Raw genomic sequence first — 20,890 nt, forward strand, 5'->3', positions numbered from 1 at the left:
TGTGCTCAATTCTTTATCTTATTTTAGCATAATAGTCTTCATAAAATATTTTCTAACACTGCATTTTTTTTTACTTGGAGCACAAATTGTTGAACGATGATATTCGAGGTTCGCAAGATAGTCAAAAATCAGTTGCAATCCTTTCATCTGGCGACACAAAATCCAAGAAGAGTTCTATTTCAACAATTTCTAGCATCGTTTCTAAACCTGTTGCACTTGCTGTGTTTGACGGAGGAAAATTTTTATCTGATCATCAAAAGGACTTCCTTCAGAGTGGATGGACCTTTGCGAGAAGATAACAAACACATCAATTGATTGCATTTCTGTTAGAGTAGGTGCCCGTCGAGCCAAGTGTTGGCCGAGTGTTCACAATGAAACTCTATGTATAAGCAATCTTTATTTTAATAATATTTGAAATTATTAAATTTTTGGCAAATCTTTATCTGTATACCCATGCTAGCTGCATAGATAAAGCCCTTGAATATACAAATAGTAGAAAGAATATGAGATGCTCATATGATGAGTATCATGAAACTCATATTTGTAATACTGTATATTCTAAACGGTTCCTAGTCGATTCAGCCGCCACTAAGAAGGATATAGGCCGCTCGAGTTAGAGACTAGTATCTGCAATGTGAGTACCATGTTTCATTGGTAGGGGACATTGTGATGTCCGAACATGCAGATAGGTGCTCCTTGTAGAGTGCACTGAACAACCCTCCATAAAAGGACTTTCCAAGTGGTTCTCACTTATCGAGTGGAAAAGTCCTGGTTTATGGTTGTACAGAATTAGTCCTTATGACCCGGGACAACATTGAGACTCTATGTGCTAGAATTACACTTTGACTTGTTTACCGACTCTCATGGGGTCATTAGGTGGCAAGGTTGGGTGTTCTGTCGAAACACATAGGAGTCGATGCATTGTAGTCGGGGATTCACCGCTTACCTTCGGGTATGGATATCCTATGTGTTTTCATGTGTATGTAGATCGAAATCTCTGGCCAGAGTATGGTTGTAATTATGAAAGGTGTTTCATAGATTACACCATCGATGCAACTACGACATGACACATAGTATCGATTCATAGACAACTCTCGATAAACCAATGGTTGTCTAATCGGTCGGGATATATGAGTTGAAGGGACCGTACTGTACGCTAACCATAATTGAATGGTTCTTGCAGGCACTATCATGTGATACCTAGGGAATCACGTAAGCGATGCTGCTAGGCGTTTTACGTGATTGGTTGGGTACTATCAGACTTGAGTTCTGACGTTCTTACTATCAAGGAGTTGATAAGTAAGAATGGAGCAATTGGGGTATGCTCGCATAAGGACATGTTTAGTCCGAATCACATGGAGATGTGAACCCACGGCTAGTTGTATCAATGAACCATTGAGGGCCACACAAGTACTAGCTTTGTAAATCCCGATGAGAAGTAAAATAGTTCAATGTGTTGAACGGCTTATAAAGGAGTTTATAAGCGTAAGGAAAATTAGAAGTATGACTTCTATAAAGGAGAAAATAGTTCAAAGTGTTGAACGGCTTATAAATGTGTTTATAAGTGTAAAGATAAATAGAAGTATGACTTCTATGAGAGAAATGTAAATTTTGATTTATGGAAGTGTTCCTAAATCAAAATTTGGCCAAGTAAATAATATATTTGAAAATTGTGATTTTCATAAACATTATTATGGACTAAATTAAATTAATTCAAGTGTTGAATTAATTAAACACTAGTGGACCTAGTAGAGTCCAAATAATTAAATTAATTCAAGTGTTGAGTTAATTAAATAACATTGGGCCTTGTAGAGCCCAATTGGAAATAATTATTTAACTAGTGGGCTTGATTAAAATCAAGTAAAGTCTAATTGGGCTCAAATATGTTTGAGACAATTAAAAGTCCATGGGCCTTGTAATAGTTACAAGCCCACATGCAAAGTATGCTAGGGTTTGCATGCTTGGGAGGTGAAGAGGCTTGGAATACTTTTGAATAAAATATTGAAAAAGCATGGGATCACTTTTTGGACAACCAAGGTCACTCTTCCCTCCCTCATTCACTACATGGCCGAAATTTTAGTGATATTCCTCTCCTCCATTTTTCTCTCTTTTGTTCTTCAATTGTTGGAGATCAAAAACACTTCTCTTTGAAAAATCCTCACATTTTTCTAGTGCAAATTGTGAGGGGATCTACCTAGTTGGTGGTGGGCCTAATTTGAAGGAAAGTTTCAAGGATTTGGAGGAGAGCTTGTAGATTCATCTTCCATTCAAGAGCTTTGTTGCTAGTCAACAAAGTTGGAGCCACAATCAACTTTTAAAGTTGATAGGTACATTTCTTTAACATCCTATGAATGTTTTTGTTTTGTAAATATTACACAAGATTTTTATATGGGGTGGCCGAAATTATGCCTCAAAATTTTCGAATTTTTGCTTCCGTTGCGTTTCCGGCCACCGTAACCGGTCCGCTTTCAAGTGGTATCAGAGCTTAGGTTACGGATTTTGTGTAATATTTGCATAATATTATGTTGAGATCGATTTCTAACCGTTTGAGATTTTTTGTGCAAGAAAATCATCAAGGCCGAATTTTTGAAGAAAAAAAAAATATTTTTCGGGCAGCCGAGGGGCTGCCCGAGGGGGCTGCCCGAATATTTCGGGCAGCCGAGGGGCAGCCCAAGGGGCTGCCCGAAAGTTGCTGTTTTAAAATAAAAAAATAAAAAAAAAATTTTGTGTTGCCGGAATCCGGCGACGGAGCTCCGGCGACGGCGATGACGGCTAGGGTTTCCAAAAGTGTTTTGGTTAATCAAAGTGTCATGGGCCTTGAGTTGTTGGGCCATAGGATGGCCAACACATTTGTGATTTTAAATGGGCCAAAATATTTTTAGTGAAAAATGAGTTTGTTTTTGGGCCCTTAAGTTTAAAATTACAAAAGTTGCAAATATTTTCTCATGAAATAAATATTTTAAGTTGGACTTTAAATATTTATAGTAAATGGTGATTTACAAGAAATTCGGTTATAAATAAATTAATTTGAAAGTAGACAAAGGTGTTTGTATACTTTGTTAATTTAGTTTATAATCGTGGCGGTTAGTGATTGGATCAAGATATATAATATTGGATCAATTAATTATTGTGATAATTAATTGATGGTGTATGATATGTGATATTATGCATGAAGGATGATCAAAAGCCCAAGCCCAATTTGCTAGGTGTATGCTAGGATATTTTGTGTTGAATGATTGTAATAATTATCAAATTTAAAGTGGGCTTGGTTTATGGCCCGTTCCCACCCCATGAGATGTATCCCTATGTGCCATGGATATTTATTTGTAAATATTAGAATAGGGGAAGATCAAGATTGGAAGATGGTGGCCTTGGTGATTATGAAGATCGAAGACATGTAATATTGGATGCTAATGTAATAATTTAGTTGCATTGCATCCCGTGCATTTACCCTAGGATTGGACCTAGGCCCGTGTTTGGCTCACACGGGCCATTAGTTTTGGGGCGATTGATCATCCTTGTATTGTTTTCTATTTATGATATATGCATGATATGTTATAAATAATGAGTATGTGCGTTATTATTATTATAATAACAAAGTTGCATGAATCCGGCAAACATACGATCAAACATGGCGAGCTTTTAAAATAAAATTAATGATGAGACCTTTCAAAATTAAAAACCCTCATTTTGAATAAGATTCAAAATTAATATCAAGCCCGAAAAGGGGAATTATAAATTTGTTTATAATTTCCTTGTCTTCCATCGACAATGGGTGCATGATGAACGCTACCCGTACTCGGGGCTCGGCTCATATTATTGGGGGGGCCCTGGGTGCCGGAAAGCTGTGACATCCATTGACATGGTGATGTGAACTACGTGGAACTCCCATGATTTCGGCTCATATTATTGAGGGAACTCATGGCGACCGTCCATTAAGGTTCAACATCGATGGGTAAGGCTTGACACGTGAAGATGAACGACGTCATATTATTGGGTCCTAATCAAACGTGAGACAAAAGTTTACGTTAAGGGTTGCATTGTGATGCAATTGGAAACTACCTTTTAGGTTTTGTGATTGGCTGATATTATTCGGGATCATAATTCGCTAATTGGACCTTACGTACCTACTGAGGAAAAGAGTTTCCCGTTTTCACTGGAGGGTAGTGAAAGATGTCAAAACAGTGGGAGCAAATATTTATGAAGTATAAGTCCAAACTTCATATCTTACTAAATATTTAAAATAGTCATCAACATTTATCTGTTTTTACTTTTCAGTACAAATCGACAATGTCTTCGATGCGCAATTCGATATCTATAATACTCGACAAACACATATTAACTGGACCTAATTACCTCACTTGGCTAAGAAATTTGAAAATAGTCTTAAATTCGGAAAGGGTAACATATACACTAACTCAGTCGCCCCCTGTTGAGGCTCCGACTGACTGCAATCCTGAGGAATTGCAGGCTTACAAGGAATGGTGTGACCATGACTTGATAGCCAGGTGTTATATGCTGACTTCTATGAACGATGAGCTACAGAGGCGTTTTGAGGGTGCAAAGAGTGCTGCTGACATTCATTTGCAACTCAAAGAGCTCTTTGGTGAGCAAACACGACCTCTAAGGCATGCTACCGTCAAGGAGCTGATCACTTTGCGCATGCGAGATGGGACCTCGGTCCATGAGCATGGCCTAAAGGTGATCGGGCTCGTGGACAAGCTCGTTGGCATGGATCTGATCTTGCCTTCGGAGTTGACCACCGACGTGTTGCTGTTATCACTGCCTAGCTCATTTGATCCTTTTGTGGTGAACTTCAACATGAACAAGATGGAACCGACCCTTGAGGAGTTGGTGAACATGCTTGTTACGTTTGAATCCACCATCAAGCAAGAGAAGTTGGTTCTTTATGTGGGTTCTTCATCTGGTACGAAGATTGATCCACATGGGAATGGAAAGAAGAGTTCTTTCCAACGTCCCAAGAAGAACGTGCCCCTGTTAAGGCAATCTCCGAACCCTGTTGAGGCAGCCAGACCAGTTAAGGCTGACAAGACTGGTGATGTTTGTCATCACTGCAAGAAGCCTGGACATTGGAAGCGAAATTGCAAAGAATATCTTGCCCAGAAGTGTTCTGGAAACGGTATGTTCTAAATTTAAGTAAACATTTTAATTAACTCTACTTCTTGGGTATTAGATACCGGTTGTGACTCACATCTCTGTAATGGGTTACAGGTGATGGGAAGAAGTAGGAAGCTTAAGGAAGGTGTGACCTTCTTGAGAATGGGCAATGGAGCAAGAGTTGCTGCCAAGGCTATTAAGGATGTTTACTTATTGTTGAACAATGACTTTAAGTTAATTTTAAGAGATGTTTTGTTTGTACCTGTTTGATGTAAAACATTGTTTCCATTTCTATTGTGATAAAAATGGATATTCTTGTTTATTTAGCAAAGGTGTTTGCAACATTTACAAGAATGAATGTTTAATTGGTACTTGAGAACTTGAAAACGATCTCTATAACTTAAAAGTAAAAGATATTCTACTAAATGTCCATTCAAAGGCAGATACCATATGAGATATGGATGGGTAAGCCTCCCAAATATTCTTATCTTAGAATATGGGGAGCCCTGCTTATGTGAAGCAGGTAAGTGGGAGATAAATTGGATTGTTGATCCATTTTATGTTACTTTGTGGGATATCCAAGGAATTAAGTTGGATATCATTTCTATCATCCCCAAGAAACAAAAGTGTTTGTTTCTAGGAATGCAACCTTTTTGGGAAAAGGATTTTCTATTGGATAGAAAAAGGGAGATGATAGAACTCGAAGAGGTTCGAGAGAAACCCACAATTATGGAACCCACACCCGATGAGCCAAGAGAGGAGATACAAGCTCCTAGCAGATACGAGAAAGTCTCGAGACCACCTATGAGGTATGGTCAGCTTCTTGAAGAAGGCCATGATGAGCCTAACCATGGATGTGATCCATGGACCTTCAAGGAAGCGTTATCTGATGCCGATTCATCCAAGTGGCTTGAAGCAATGGAATCTGAGATGAATTCCATGCATTCGAACCAAGTGTAGGATCTTGTGGATCCACCTGAGGGAACTGTTCCCATAGGGACTTGGGGCGGATGGGAAGGTATTGACTTTCAAGGCGCGATTGGTGGCAAAAGGATGTACTCAAAGACAAGGAGTTGACTTTGAGGAAACCTTTTCCCAATCGCAATGTTCAAGTCCATAAGGATTTTATTAGCCATAGCTGCATAGTATGACTATGAGATATGGCAGATGATGTCAAGACAAACTTTCTTAAATGGGGATTTTAAGAAAGTTATTTACATGTCTAAACCGGAAGGGTTTACATCTATCGGAAGTGAGCATATGGTATGCAAACTTCAGAGATCTATTTATGATCTAAAGCAGGCATCTAGGAGTTGGAACCTCAGATTCGACAGTACAATCAAATAGTTTGATTTACTATGAATCATGAGGGACCCTATGTGTATAAGAAGGTCAGTGGGAGTGTTGTGACATTCCTGGTGCTTTATGTTGATGACATTCTAATCATTGGGAATGATGTAGGAATGTTGCAATCAACAAAGATATGGTTAGCGAGTAAGTTCTCGATGCAGGACTTGGGTGAAGCATCTTTTGTATTGGGATACATATCTATAGAGATAGATCGAAAAGATGGCTTGGTCTCACCCAGTCCACATACATGATACCATCGTGAAGCGGTTCTCGATGGATGCGTCCTTGAAAGGACATCTACCAATGTGTCATGGCGTGTCCCTATCCAAGTCTGTCTCCTGAGACTGATGCAGAGATAGTGACGATGACACGCATTCCGTATGCTTCGGCAATTGGTAACATCATGTATGGGATGATATCTACACGTCCTGACGTGGCGTTTTCACTATGTGTAGTGAAAAGATATCAATCGAACCCCGGTCTTCCACAACTAGAAAGCTGTGAAAGACATCCTCAAGTTGTTGAGAAGGATCAATAAGTTGTTCTTGGTCTATGGGGGTAGAGAACTGAAATTGGAAGGCTATACCGACTCTAGCTTCCAAAGCGATATCGATAACTCGAAGTCAACCTCTAATTTTGTATTCATGCTCAACGGTGCTGCTGTCTCTTGGAAGAGTTCCAAGCAAGACAATAATACGGATTCCAGCACAGAGGCCGAATACATTGCTGCATCAGATGCAGCAAGAGAGGCTGTTTGGATAAGGAATTTCGTCCAAGAGTTGGACGTCAATCCTAATAGAATTGCTCCTATCCCGGTGTTGTGTGACAACACGGGAGCTATAGCTCAAGCAAAGGAGCCAAGGTCTCATCAGAAATCCAAACTCGTATTGAGAAAGTACCACATCCTCGTAGAGATTGTGGAAAGAAGAGATGTGTCTATTGACAAAGTCGGCTCCACAGATTATGTTGTTGATCCACTAGCTAAGCCTTTACCTGGACCATTGTTCGACTAGCATCGCGAATCAATGGGTTTTATGCATATAGGTAGTTGGCTCTAGTGCAAGTGGGAGATTGTTAGAGTAGGTGCCCGTCGAGCCAAGTGTTGGCCGAGTGTTCACAATGAAACTCTATGTATAAGCAATCTTTATTTTAATAATATTTGAAATTATTAAATTTTTGGCAAATCTTTATCTGTATACCCATGCTAGCTGCATAGATAAAGCCCTTGAATATACAAATAGTAGAAAGAATATGAGATGCTCATATGATGAGTATCATGAAACTCATATTTGTAATACTGTATATTCTAAACGGTTCCTAGTCGATTCAGCCGCCACTAAGAAGGATATAGGCCGCTCGAGTTAGAGACTAGTATCTGCAATGTGAGTACCATGTTTCATTGGTAGGGGACATTGTGATGTCCGAACATGCAGATAGGTGCTCCTTGTAGAGTGCACTGAACAACCCTCCATAAAAGGACTTTCCAAGTGGTTCTCACTTATCGAGTGGAAAAGTCCTGGTTTATGGTTGTACAGAATTAGTCCTTATGACCCGGGACAACATTGAGACTCTATGTGCTAGAATTACACTTTGACTTGTTTACCGACTCTCATGGGGTCATTAGGTGGCAAGGTTGGGTGTTCTGTCGAAATACATAGGAGTCGATGCATTGTAGTCGGGGATTCACCGCTTACCTTCGGGTATGGATATCCTATGTGTTTTCATGTGTATGTAGATCGAAATCTCTGGCCAGAGTATGGTTGTAATTATGAAAGGTGTTTCATAGATTACACCATCGATGCAACTACGACATGACACATAGTATCGATTCATAGACAACTCTCGATAAACCAATGGTTGTCGAATCGGTCGGGATATATGAGTTGAAGGGACCGTACTGTACGCTAACCATAATTGAATGGTTCTTGCAGGCACTATCATGTGATACCTAGGGAATCACGTAAGCGATGCTGCTAGGCGTTTTACGTGATTGGTTGGGTACTATCAGACTTGAGTTCTGACGTTCTTACTATCAAGGAGTTGATAAGTAAGAATGGAGCAATTGGGGTATGCTCGCATAAGGACATGTTTAGTCCGAATCACATGGAGATGTGAACCCACGGCTAGTTGTATCAATGAACCATTGAGGGCCACACAAGTACTAGCTTTGTAAATCCCGATGAGAAGTAAAATAGTTCAATGTGTTGAACGGCTTATAAAGGAGTTTATAAGCGTAAGGAAAATTAGAAGTATGACTTCTATAAAGGAGAAAATAGTTCAAAGTGTTGAACGGCTTATAAATGTGTTTATAAGTGTAAAGATAAATAGAAGTATGACTTCTATGAGAGAAATGTAAATTTTGATTTATGGAAGTGTTCCTAAATCAAAATTTGGCCAAGTAAATAATATATTTGAAAATTGTGATTTTCATAAACATTATTATGGACTAAATTAAATTAATTCAAGTGTTGAATTAATTAAACACTAGTGGACCTAGTAGAGTCCAAATAATTAAATTAATTCAAGTGTTGAGTTAATTAAATAACATTGGGCCTTGTAGAGCCCAATTGGAAATAATTATTTAACTAGTGGGCTTGATTAAAATCAAGTAAAGTCTAATTGGGCTCAAATATGTTTGAGACAATTAAAAGTCCATGGGCCTTGTAATAGTTACAAGCCCACATGCAAAGTATGCTAGGGTTTGCATGCTTGGGAGGTGAAGAGGCTTGGAATACTTTTGAATAAAATATTGAAAAAGCATGGGATCACTTTTTGGACAACCAAGGTCACTCTTCCCTCCCTCATTCACTACATGGCCGAAATTTTAGTGATATTCCTCTCCTCCATTTTTCTCTCTTTTGTTCTTCAATTGTTGGAGATCAAAAACACTTCTCTTTGAAAAATCCTCACATTTTTCTAGTGCAAATTGTGAGGGGATCTACCTAGTTGGTGGTGGGCCTAATTTGAAGGAAAGTTTCAAGGATTTGGAGGAGAGCTTGTAGATTCATCTTCCATTCAAGAGCTTTGTTGCTAGTCAACAAAGTTGGAGCCACAATCAACTTTTAAAGTTGATAGGTACATTTCTTTAACATCCTATGAATGTTTTTGTTTTGTAAATATTACACAAGATTTTTATATGGGGTGGCCGAAATTATGCCTCAAAATTTTCGAATTTTTGCTTCCGTTGCGTTTCCGGCCACCGTAACCGGTCCGCTTTCAATTTCTTCTCTCAAAGACGATGTGTTCCTGGTGCTTGGTACAATGAAGAGCTTCAATGGTTTTGATTTTTCTGGTTTGGAAGGGTTGTTAGGATCCCTTTTTGACAAAGGTGCTGCTTTTGGTGAATCTTGGTCGAGATCTTCCGAAGAGGCTGCTAAGGAGGCTCTTGCACAACAATTAAGTGAAGCCAAAGATCGTCTTGATAAAGCCAAGACAAAAGAGATCAATGAGGCAAGCCAAGTCAAATCCACTCAGGATCATTTGGAGCGCACTATTAAGGAGCTTGGTGATTTAAAGAAGCAAAAAAAACTTCTATCTTCTTCCTTGAAGAGACAACAACGATTGTTTTCCAGTGCTCGAGAAGAGGTTCATATGATTGAAGCAGAGATCATTGGGATTGGAGATATCTCTCCATTGGATGACAAAGCTATTAAGAATTTGAACGCGTCGAAGACCCGTCTAGAAGCTGTCAAAGAAGATTTGAAGAAGTTCAATCTTTTTGTTTAGCATTTTATTAGGACATTCTATTTCCTTGCTGCTTAATATGATGAGCATTATTTTGAAAACATTTAGAAATCTATTTGTCTGTTTTTTTTTCGTGCTTACTTTTCATCGAATATATTAAATAAATTTGTTATTCCATGTGAAAAGAAAACAACAAATTAATGAGACTGTACTTAGAAAATATCTAAGTTGCCTACGTACCCAACAGAGGGATCAAGTCATACCGTAGTTCAAAAAAATATGGTAATTTGTTTGAGGGGGGTGTCGTTCACAGTTTATACTCATGCAGGCAAGGAGTTTTTTTTTTATATCTATTTTTTTTTATTTTTTTTATATCCTTTTTTTTCGATTTTTTTTATATCCCTTTTTTTTAAGCATAGTAACGTTTCAAGAATTTCCCGTTTATGGGACCGATTCTTAAACCATCTTCAGCCACTAGCTTGTATGCACCATTGGTATATACTTCTTTGACAACATACGGGCCATCCTATTTGGATGTGAATTTGTTCCCAGTTCGATGGGTGGTGATGATAGGTCTTCTCACTGCGAGCACTAAATCACCTACTTGGAATGAGCGTCATCGTACATTCTTGTTGAATGCCCGAGAGAGACGGGCTTGATAACACTCAAGTCTTTGTTGCGCCTCAAGTCTTTTCTCATCGAGAGCTTCCAATTCCTCGACGCGTAGACGCGCATTCTCTTCTTCTGTCAAACCTTCTTGCACGGCCATTTGCCGTGAAGGAATTTGTTGTTCAAGGGGGACGACAGCTTCCACACCATACACTAGTGCATAAGGCGTCGCTTGAGTAGGCGTTCTATAAGTAGTCATGTATGCCCATAAAGCCTCTCCGATTCTCTCATGCGAGTCCCTTTTTGATTTGGAAGTTATCTTTGTCAACAGATTGCATAATTTCTTGTTGAAAGCTTCAGCTAGGCCATTAGCAGCAGCGTGACTTTCTTTGTTTAAAACCGAACTTCTCACAAAGTTTGTCAATTAAACTATTGCAAAAGGGCTTTCCATTATCTGTGATCATATATCGAGGAATCCCATAGCGGCAGATAATGTGGGTGTGGATAAAGTTGGCTACATTTTCTTTTTTAACTTCTTTGAGGGGCACTGCTTCAGCCCACTTAGAAAAATAGTCTGTTGCCGCTAAGATATACAAATGTCTAGCAGATGACTTAGTCATGGGCCCTACTACGTATAAGCCCCATGCATCAAACGGCCAAGAGGCTACTGTAGGATGTAGTGGTTCAGGCGGCTGGTGAATGAAATTTGCATGGTATTGACAGGCTTGTCATCTTTGTACATAATCCATGCAATCTCTCACCATTGTTGGCCAGTAATAACTCATTCTTTTTATCCGAAAATGTAACTTTGGGCCTGACTGATGAGCACCGCAAATTCCGGAATGGACTTCCTCGACGGCTTTGGTGGCTTCTTCGTCTCCTAAACAACGTAAGAATACTCCATCAAACGAACATCTATACAAAGTACCCTTGAAGTAGATAAAACTAGCTGCACGTCTCGAATGTCTATCCTATGACGTGGGTCTCTTGGTAGCTTTTCGTACTTCAGGTAATAAACAAACGACTGACGCCAATCTTCCATTTCTTCATCGCTTTCATCGTCAAATAATGGTGGTATGACCCAACTCTGGAAAATTGGTACACGGGCCTCATCATTTGGCATGACAAGTGTTGAAGCAAGTTTGGCAAGCACATCGGCTTGCTTATTATTATTTCTCGGAACATGCTCGATTTCTACGTCACCAAGCCATCTCATAAGTTTCTTAGCATAATTGCAATATGGGAGTAATTCGGGCTTCTTGACTTCATATGATCCAAGCAATTGATTGACCACTAGCTGGGAATCTCCGTACACTTGAAAACGTAGTTGTTTCATGTTGACCGCCATTTCAAGTCCAAGGATTAGAGCTTGGTATTCAGCAACATTATTTGAGCAATTTTGAGTCAAAGAAAATGAGAACGGCAACACCTCCCCTTCGGATGTGACAAATACAATTCCAGCACCGGCCCCTTCTTTATGTGCAGCTTCGTCAAAATACATCTTCCAAGGGAGAGCAACTTCTATCACAAAAACGTCTTCGTCTGGAAAGTCATTAGATAACTCCCAATCGGCAGGGATTGGGTGATCTGCTAGGAAGTCAGCTAAGGCTTGCCCCTTCACAGCCTTCTGAGGAATGTATATAATTTCGAATTGCTGCAGTTGAAGATACCACCTTGCGAGCCTGTCAGAAAGAACTGGTCTTGACATAACGTACTTTAATGGGTTTGCTTTTGAAAGAAGACGAACAGTGTGGGCTTGAAAGTAGCATTTTAGCTTTCGAATGACGAATATAAGGGCTAAGCATAACTTCTCTATTGGCGATTAGTTCAATTCATTTGACGTCATCATTCTACTCAAATAATATAATGCACTTTCCTTCCAGTCATCATTATCTTGGGCCAATAAGGCTCCAACAGAACATTCCTGAGCAGTGATATAGAGAGTTAATGGACGTCCGGGAATGGAGCAGCCAGCACAGGAGGCTTCATCAAGTAAGACTTGATGTTTTCGAAAGCATTTTTTCAAGATTCATCCCACTCGAATGGAACTCCCTTTTTCATGACGTGGCTAAATGGTTGACATCGACCTGCCAGATTTGATATGAACCTCCGGATATACGCTAATTTCCCTTGCAAGCTTTTTAGCTCGTGGATATTTCGAGGTTCAGGAATTTTTAAGATCACATCAATTTTGGCTTGCTCAATTTTGATCCCTCGCTGTCGAACAATAAATCCTAGGAATTTTACTGATGTGACACCGAATGCACATTTTAGTGGGTTCATCTTAAGTTGGTACTGTGTTAGAACTAAATTTGTTGTGGAGATGCTAAGGAAAAACCAGTAGATGTAAATTAGAAGAAAAACAGAAGCACTTGTATCGCGCTAAAACTAGTAGCAACATTTATCAAGTACTGCTTAACCAAATGACTTCTCAGCTAAAACAGAACTAGAAGGATACAAAAATTCGAAATATACAGAATCTTGTGTATCTCAAAGTCTTTAAATATTACCGTTGATCTATTAACGTAATACTAGCATTTATTGCTTCATTAAATGCCATTAAATGTTGTACGAGAACATTTAAGACGGTTTACTATTTTTAGTATGAACTGAGACTAATTGCTTTAATGTATTCTGCAAAATCCATTTTCGGCAATAAAGCTGAACCACTAAAAAAGTAAAAAGAGCCGTTCAGATTTTGACGTTGGATAAAGTCTATATATATGAAGACGAAGCACTTTTAAAAGTGATAGAGAAGTGAACGAATCAATATCAAACAATATCATTTGAGCATCACTAGAACTTTCAGTCATCTCAAAAAGCTCAACACTGAAAAAGCAGCACACGTTTCATTGCATACTCTTGATTGTTGATATCATATTGTGCTAGCTATTTTCGTTGTATCTCCTTAAGCTATTCACTTCACTATTTCATTGATAGAAGAATTTTTAATTGGAAGAGATTCCTTTCCAGAATTTAAGATCTTTCAAGTAGTTGAGTTGTAAAACTAAGAGTTTCAGTAGGCGAAGAGTAAGTCCTGTTGAAGTGGGTGTGTACAACTGTTGTACTGTATTCACCAAAGTCTTTTAGTGATACCTTCTAGAAATAGAAGAAGGGGAGACGTAGAAGATTTATCTTCGAACTTCCAGAAACAAACCTTATTCTATCCATTGCTTTTCTGCTTTACTATTTTTCACCCACTAACCAACAGATCGTTTCCGCACATTATCTTGTGATCAGCTGGTCTTTGAACTTGAACAAGAATTGCTAAATATCTCTAACAGGATTTTAGCACATCATTCAGAAGAATTATTTAAGTTTGCCGTTGAGTTTATTCAACCCCCCTTCTAAACCCAACCCGATCCTCAACAAGTGGTATCAGAGCGTTGGTTATTCTTGTTCTGAAAAATATTTAATAGACATGGCTCATTTCAGCAAAGTTCCAATGTTCTCAAAAGAGCTGTTTGGTAGTAGCCAACAACCCATCTTCAAAGGAGGACTGAAGCTCCTGGACCTTAGTCCAGATGGCAAGTACTTTTTCCAGCACCTTGTCTTCAATCGCTTGTTTCCTTGCAGCGGTCACCTCTTCATGAACTCATCAGCCAAATCAGGACTATTCTCTCTTGAAATTTTGTTTAAAGGTGAATGTATGACTAACCTCTATGTCCGTATTTATAGATGATAAACCAGGTTCCAGAGATCGAGGTAATCATATCTTCTGCGTGAAATGCGAAGCATTCTGAATCAAGCCATCGACGGTTTACTTACCAAGATGTGACATTTAATAATTACATTAATTTAGGGGGAACTTTATTCTGATTATATGTGATCTTTTTCTCAGATGCAGAAGGTGATTTGTCTTTTCAAAAACAAGGCATTCTTTATCTTCCAGTAGAAGCTATCAGAAGACGATCAACTTCCTTCTGAATTTATCTCATTATCTATCAGTTATTTATTTTATTCAGTTAACGTTGAGTTATTTGCAGAAAGGAATAAAAGAACACCAAGTACTTCAACTAAAATTTTATTAAAAACCATTCCAGTACATTGAACGATGCAGAAGTGAAAAATCCCAAGTCTACAGAACCGTCTTCTGATTTAAACAGACTAATTTTTTTTTTCTTATCCTTATTATTGTCTAACATTCATTAAAAGCAGTAGATAAACAAAATATGTCAAAAAAAGGGAACATTCTTTCATAAAACCAGAAGCATTACATTGAATTTATCTACTACATTTGTGTGGATATCAGCAGCTTGAAATACTTTTCTTGTTGCAAAGTACTTCAGCAGAAACCTATCTAAAGACTATAAGGATTTCTAAACTGAAGATTTTCTTCCTAATCCTTATAACTTGGAAAAGGATGGTCCTCTTCCAAAAGAATCCAGCAAGCTTGGGTCTTGCCAGCACTAATGTATTGGAAAAAGATGTCGTCAAACATCTACTTACAAAAGACTTCAAGTTGTCTTTGGAATTTCTCTGCTGATTCTGACTCTGGAGAAGACTCCGAGAGATCATCAACACCTATCATTTGAATTAATTTAGTAAATGAATGACTTAGTTTGTGAATATGCAGGCATTTATATAGAGTTTCGAGGAAACTAAAGAGACGGCGATCTGACTACACGTATTCCAAGATTCATCTATCCTGATCTCAGATATCATATCCCTGCATTTATTAATTGCATTTATCGAGGGGGAACAGTATCTGAGTCAGACTAAGATTTTCTTATTCTTTTTAGACAACAGATAGAATGTCTGTCTTTTTTATAAAACAACAAAGTCTACTGGTTTTAGCAGTAGACTTTATCATAAAACGACAAACTTTATTCTGTTTTTCTTTTAGCAACCACCTTGGACAGCCCGCCATTTTTTTAATTTTTTTTAAATGAATTGAGTAACTGACACACCTGTTTCTCTCTCTATGACAACCTTAAACATATCGACACGTGTACCTATGTTTACAAACGACTGTACTTTTTATTTTTAACCGCTCATTTTATTTCATTACTCTTTACGAACTCAGATTATTTCCTTGCATCTACTGTTTTCTCGCATCTACTGCAAATATACCTCTAATCTCTTTCAAATTCAGAAATGGCCGCAGCTTATACTTTGAATGCTTATTAGGTGAATTTTGCATCTTTTCTCACCATTAAGGATAAGAACCTTGTAAAAATGTTCAAATCATTGGACAAATCTGGACTTCGAAAATTCTTGGAATCACCTGCTATTATCTACAAGTCTGCTCTTCTAGATTTTTATGCCAAAGCAGAAGTTGTCGAAGGAAAGATTAACTATACACAGGGAGATGCATCAATCTCCATTGATGCTGCATTCCTTGGTTCCACCTTCTTTCTACCAATTTCTGGACCTTCCGAGCTTTCGGAAATCACAAAGGAAGAGATGTCTACTGCTTTAACAATCTTTTCAGCTACTAGTGAAGAGCTTTCACCTTCCTGCTTCAAGAAGCTACTGAAAATTGAGTACCAGGTACTCGCTGATATCGTGGCAAAAGCCTTGTTGATTAAGGCTGGAACATTTGACAAATTGACCAAAGAGAAGGTTCAAGTGATGGTGGCCATCACTTCAGAAAAGAAAGTGAATTGGAGTCGCTTTCTGTTTCGAATTATGAAGGATATGATTCTAAGGAAGGGTACTGGATTTGCCGTGCAAATCAGTAAAATGTTGAAAGATGCTGGCTTTCCTGGAACAACAGAAGAGGATGGCTCTTCGGTCAGTATGACTGATGCTGATAGTGTGCTTGCTTTAAGGCCAAAGCCAACTATTGGTGAACCTATGGCCATAAAAAAAGAGATTGGAGAATCTCAGGCTGAGGGCCAAAAGAAAATCAAAAGAAAGCGAGTTGTGGTTTTGTCTGATTCCGACAAAACAGAATCTGGAGAATCAGCAGCACCCACTCAACAAGCTTCACTGCCTCCCACTCCATCCAAGAAGAAGCCTCGCACCACCATCCGCATCAAGAAAACAGCAGCCCTTGCTAAATTGGAAAATGTCCCTCTTCGACAGGTTTTTCCATCAGTTGTCTCATCCACCAAAGCTAAAACCATTGAATCAGGGCCTTCAACTGCTCAAAGCTTCAGACCAACTTCTGGTGTGGTTATTCGAGAATCGGCTACTGGTTCTTCTGCTTTTAAAACAGTAGTCTCTGCCTCTTCTGAAAAAGGGAAAGGTAAGATTACTGAGTTGTCTCAATCACCGGTGGTCCAATCATCAACCCGAACAGCAATTGATCTTCATCTGGAAGAAATTGATATTTCAACTAGAGAAGACATGAAATTCTTTGACGATTGGCTTAAGATACGAGTCTACCATACAATCACCTTTTTGAAAATTACTGGTGTTTATGCTCAAACTGTGGAAAATGAGACAAAGGTCTTTGCTGCTGCCCAAACTCGAAATGTAATAGAAGCTATAAATCGTCGAAATTACATTCTGGATAAATTCAAACAGCAGAAGATGGACACTGTTCTGAAAACATTGAAGTAAAACTTTGACTCTACTAGTCCTACTGCTTTTCATGACCAGAATGTTATTCAAATTTTGTCGGAGCAGCTGACAATTCTATCTGAACAAATTGCTACTAAGGAACATGCCTTTTCTCAGCCTCCAACATTCAGTATCACCATTGTCCCTATCTTTTTGAAGACTCAGTCAGTTGAGGAACCGGCCAAAGCTTCTTCTAAAGTCAAGGTCTTTAGTACTCCTGCACCTGTAGAAGTTCCTACTCAATCATCCTCTCTGATTTCTGTTCATGATCTGGCATCAGTTGATGAGGTAATCGAATCGATTGTGCAGACTCAAGCAGCACAAGATGACTCACTGCCAGTGATTACTACTTCTACTGATCCTCCTCCAGCCCAATCCATTCCAGAATCTGCAACTGTTGCTGTCACTGCTAATGTTACGACTACTGCTTCCTCATCTCTTCCAGCACTTGAGCATTTTTCAGAAGCTCATCAAGCTGAAATGGCAACTTTGTTGCATACTTCACCGACTGCTGTTGAGCCACAAGCCATACCTGAACCTGCTGCTGATTTGCAGCAACCAGAAGAAAGGCCATCAGATCAATCTACTGCTTCAGAAGGACCTTCTGCTGAACCAGAACCAGCTGTTATCACTCAAGCAGAATTTGTACACTCTACTGCTCTCATTATTCCTTCTCTGCAGTCTCCTGAGCGCATCGCTAGAATGGAAGAAATTAAACAACGATTGCTTGCAAGAACCCCTTCACCAGTTGTGGAACAATTTGACTTAGAATTTCAGATTGATGCTCTACAAAGGGATCTCGCCAATCTCTCTGACTTAGTCAAGAGGCTATCTCATGAAAATGCCGCAGAAATTCATGGTGCTCAGTTCTTCCGAGAACGCATGTCCAAAGAAATACAAACCACGGCGGAATCTATGCATAAAATGTATGCTGAGACCATTGTTTTTCGACAGGCTATATCCAGAAGTTCCAGACAGATCACGCTTGCTCAATCTGACATACTAACAAGGATCACCGAACATGATGATATTTTTCGCTCAACCTCCACTACCATGGACCTGATGGATGCCAAGATTGATTCTCAATCTCAAACTCTCACTGCTCTAAATGATCGAGTTTCTAATCAGGCTCCATATCTAGAGATGCTGACTAATGGTATTCACAACTTATCTGGGCGAATGGATGAATTAATTGCTAGGTTCATTGCTGATGATGCCAAAAAGGGGGAAGAAGACATAACTGGAGATAGAACTGGAACAAGTAGCAGCAGACCTCATTCAACTGAAGGGATCAAAATCCAGATGATGCTACCTTCAGAGATATTGGAACAAACTAATATTATTTGTGTCTTAATTAACTAATTTGTGCTTTACTTGACTTTTCTAGATACTAATTGTTTCTATCTGCTTTGTTATTTTTTTTTCTGCTTTTCACTAACACGGAAAATCTAGGTTTTGGCATCACCACAAAGGGGGAAATTATTAGAACTAAATTTGTTGTTGAGATGCTAAGGAAAAACCAGTAGATATTGGATTAACACAAAACAAGTAGATGTAAATTAGAAGAAAAACAGAAGCACTTGTATCGCGCTAAAACCAATAGCAACACTTATCAAGTACTGCTTAACCAAATGACTTCTCAGCTAAAAACAGAACTAGAAGGATACAAAAATTCGAAATATACAGAATCTTGTGTATCTCAAAGTCTCTAAATATTACCGTTGATCTATTAACGTATCATTTATTTGCTTCATTAAATGCCATTAAATGTTGTACGAGAACATTTAAGACGGTTTACTATTTTTAGTATGAACTGAGACTAATTACTTTAATGTATTCTGCAGGATCCATTTTCGGCAATAAAGCTGAACCACTGAAAAAGTAAAAAGAGCCGTTCAGATTTTGACGTTGGATAAAGTCTATATATATGGAGACGAAGCACTTTTAAAAGTGATAGAGAAGTGAACGAATCAATATCAAACAATATCATTTGAGCATCACTAGAACTTTCAGTCATCTCAAAAAGCTCAACACTGAAAAAGCAGCACACGTTTCATTGCATACTCTTGATCGTTGAGATCATATTGTGCTAGCTATTTTCGTTGTATCTCCTTAAGCTATTCACTTCACTATTTCATTGATAGAAGAATTTGTAACTGGAAGAGAGTCCTTTCTAGAACTTAAGATCTTTCAAGTAGTTGAGTTGTAAAACTAAGAGTTTCAGTAGGCGAAGAGTAAGTCCTGTTGAAGTGGGTGTATACAACTGTTGTACTGTATTCACCAAAGTCTTTTAGTGATACCTTCTGGAAACAGAAGAAGGGGAGACGTAGAAAATTTATCTTCGAACTTCCAGAAACAAACCTTATTCTATCTATTGCTTTTCTGCTTTACTATTTTTCACCCACTAACCAACAGATCGTTTCCGCACAATATCTCGTGATCTGCTGGTCTTGGAACTTGAACAAGAATTGCTAAATATCTCTAACAGGATTTTAGCACATCATTCAGAAGAATTATTTAAGTTTGCCGTTGAGTTTATTCAACCCCCCTTCTAAACCCAACCCGATCCTCAACATAATTTCTCAGACGCTCAAAAATTTCCTTTAAGTCTTAAAGATGTCTCTTCCTATGTTTTGACTTGACAACCACATCATCAACATAACATTCAACACTTTTGTGGAGCATGTCATAAAAAATCTTTTGCATTGCTCTTTGATAAGTAGCATCGGCATTCTTTAATCCAAATGGCATCACTTTGTAACAGTATATACCATTCGGTGTGCGAAATGCATTTAGCTCTTCATCCTCCAGCGCCATGCGAATTTGATTATATCCAGATGATCCGTCCATGAAAGACAGTGCTTCGTGACCCATGGTATCGTCAATCATGAGTTCGGTTATGGGCAATGGGAAATCATCTTTAGGGCATGCTTCATTGAGATCTCTAAAGTCAACACAAATTCGGAGTTGCCCATTCTTTTTCCTTATAGGGACTATGCTAGATATCCATGTGGGATACTTGACTTCACGGATGAATCCGACCTCGATGAGCTTGTTGACCTCATTTTCAATAAGAGGAATCAACTCAGGACGAAACCTTCGTTGTGCCTGTTTTATAGGTCGAGTTCCTCTTTTGACAGCCAAATGATGGACCGCCACTTTCGGATCCAGTCCGGGCATTTCTTTATAAGACCATGCAAATATGTCCTTATATTCGTGCAGCAGCTCGACGTATGCTTCTTTTTCATCAATAGACAACAAGGCGCTGAGGTAGATTGGTCGAGGGTCATCCAGACTACCCAAGTTAATTTCTTCTAACTCGTCTATTGTGGCTTTAACTCCCCCTTCGAGCTCAGGAGGGGCGGTTTCAGCGTCTTCCTCCAACGAAGCCTCTCCTTCCTTTGAGGTAATGTGGCATGTTGTCGCCAAGTCTTCGTATAACTGCTCGATGTTCATAAGGTTTTCATCTTTCTTCATCAAATTTTCCACATTGTTGATTTGTGCAATATCGGGCATTATTCTAAGGTTTTGTTTGAATGGTTGAACTTCGATTTTTGGGAAGATGTCATGGGGAATGTCGCAATCAATATTAGTACATGAAGCTACACTCTCTATATCA

At 38.8% G+C, this 20,890-nt stretch overlaps 1 protein-coding gene across 1 annotated transcript; it reads right to left on the reverse strand.

The window, feature by feature from the left end:
* Positions 1-10,768: 10,768 nt before the first annotated feature.
* On the reverse strand, positions 10,769-12,469 carry LOC140827307 (uncharacterized). The gene is made up of 2 exons (XM_073189955.1): positions 11,661-12,469; positions 10,769-11,165 (listed from the first exon to the last, which is right to left on the reverse strand). Exons 1-2 carry the CDS (start codon positions 12,467-12,469, stop codon positions 10,769-10,771), a joined length of 1,206 nt encoding a protein of 401 aa, XP_073046056.1.
* Positions 12,470-20,890: the final 8,421 nt, after the last annotated feature.

Source organism: Primulina eburnea, chromosome 3, assembly GCF_022965805.1.
Source record: "Primulina eburnea isolate SZY01 chromosome 3, ASM2296580v1, whole genome shotgun sequence".
In the NCBI taxonomy this organism is placed as follows: domain Eukaryota; kingdom Viridiplantae; phylum Streptophyta; class Magnoliopsida; order Lamiales; family Gesneriaceae; genus Primulina; species Primulina eburnea.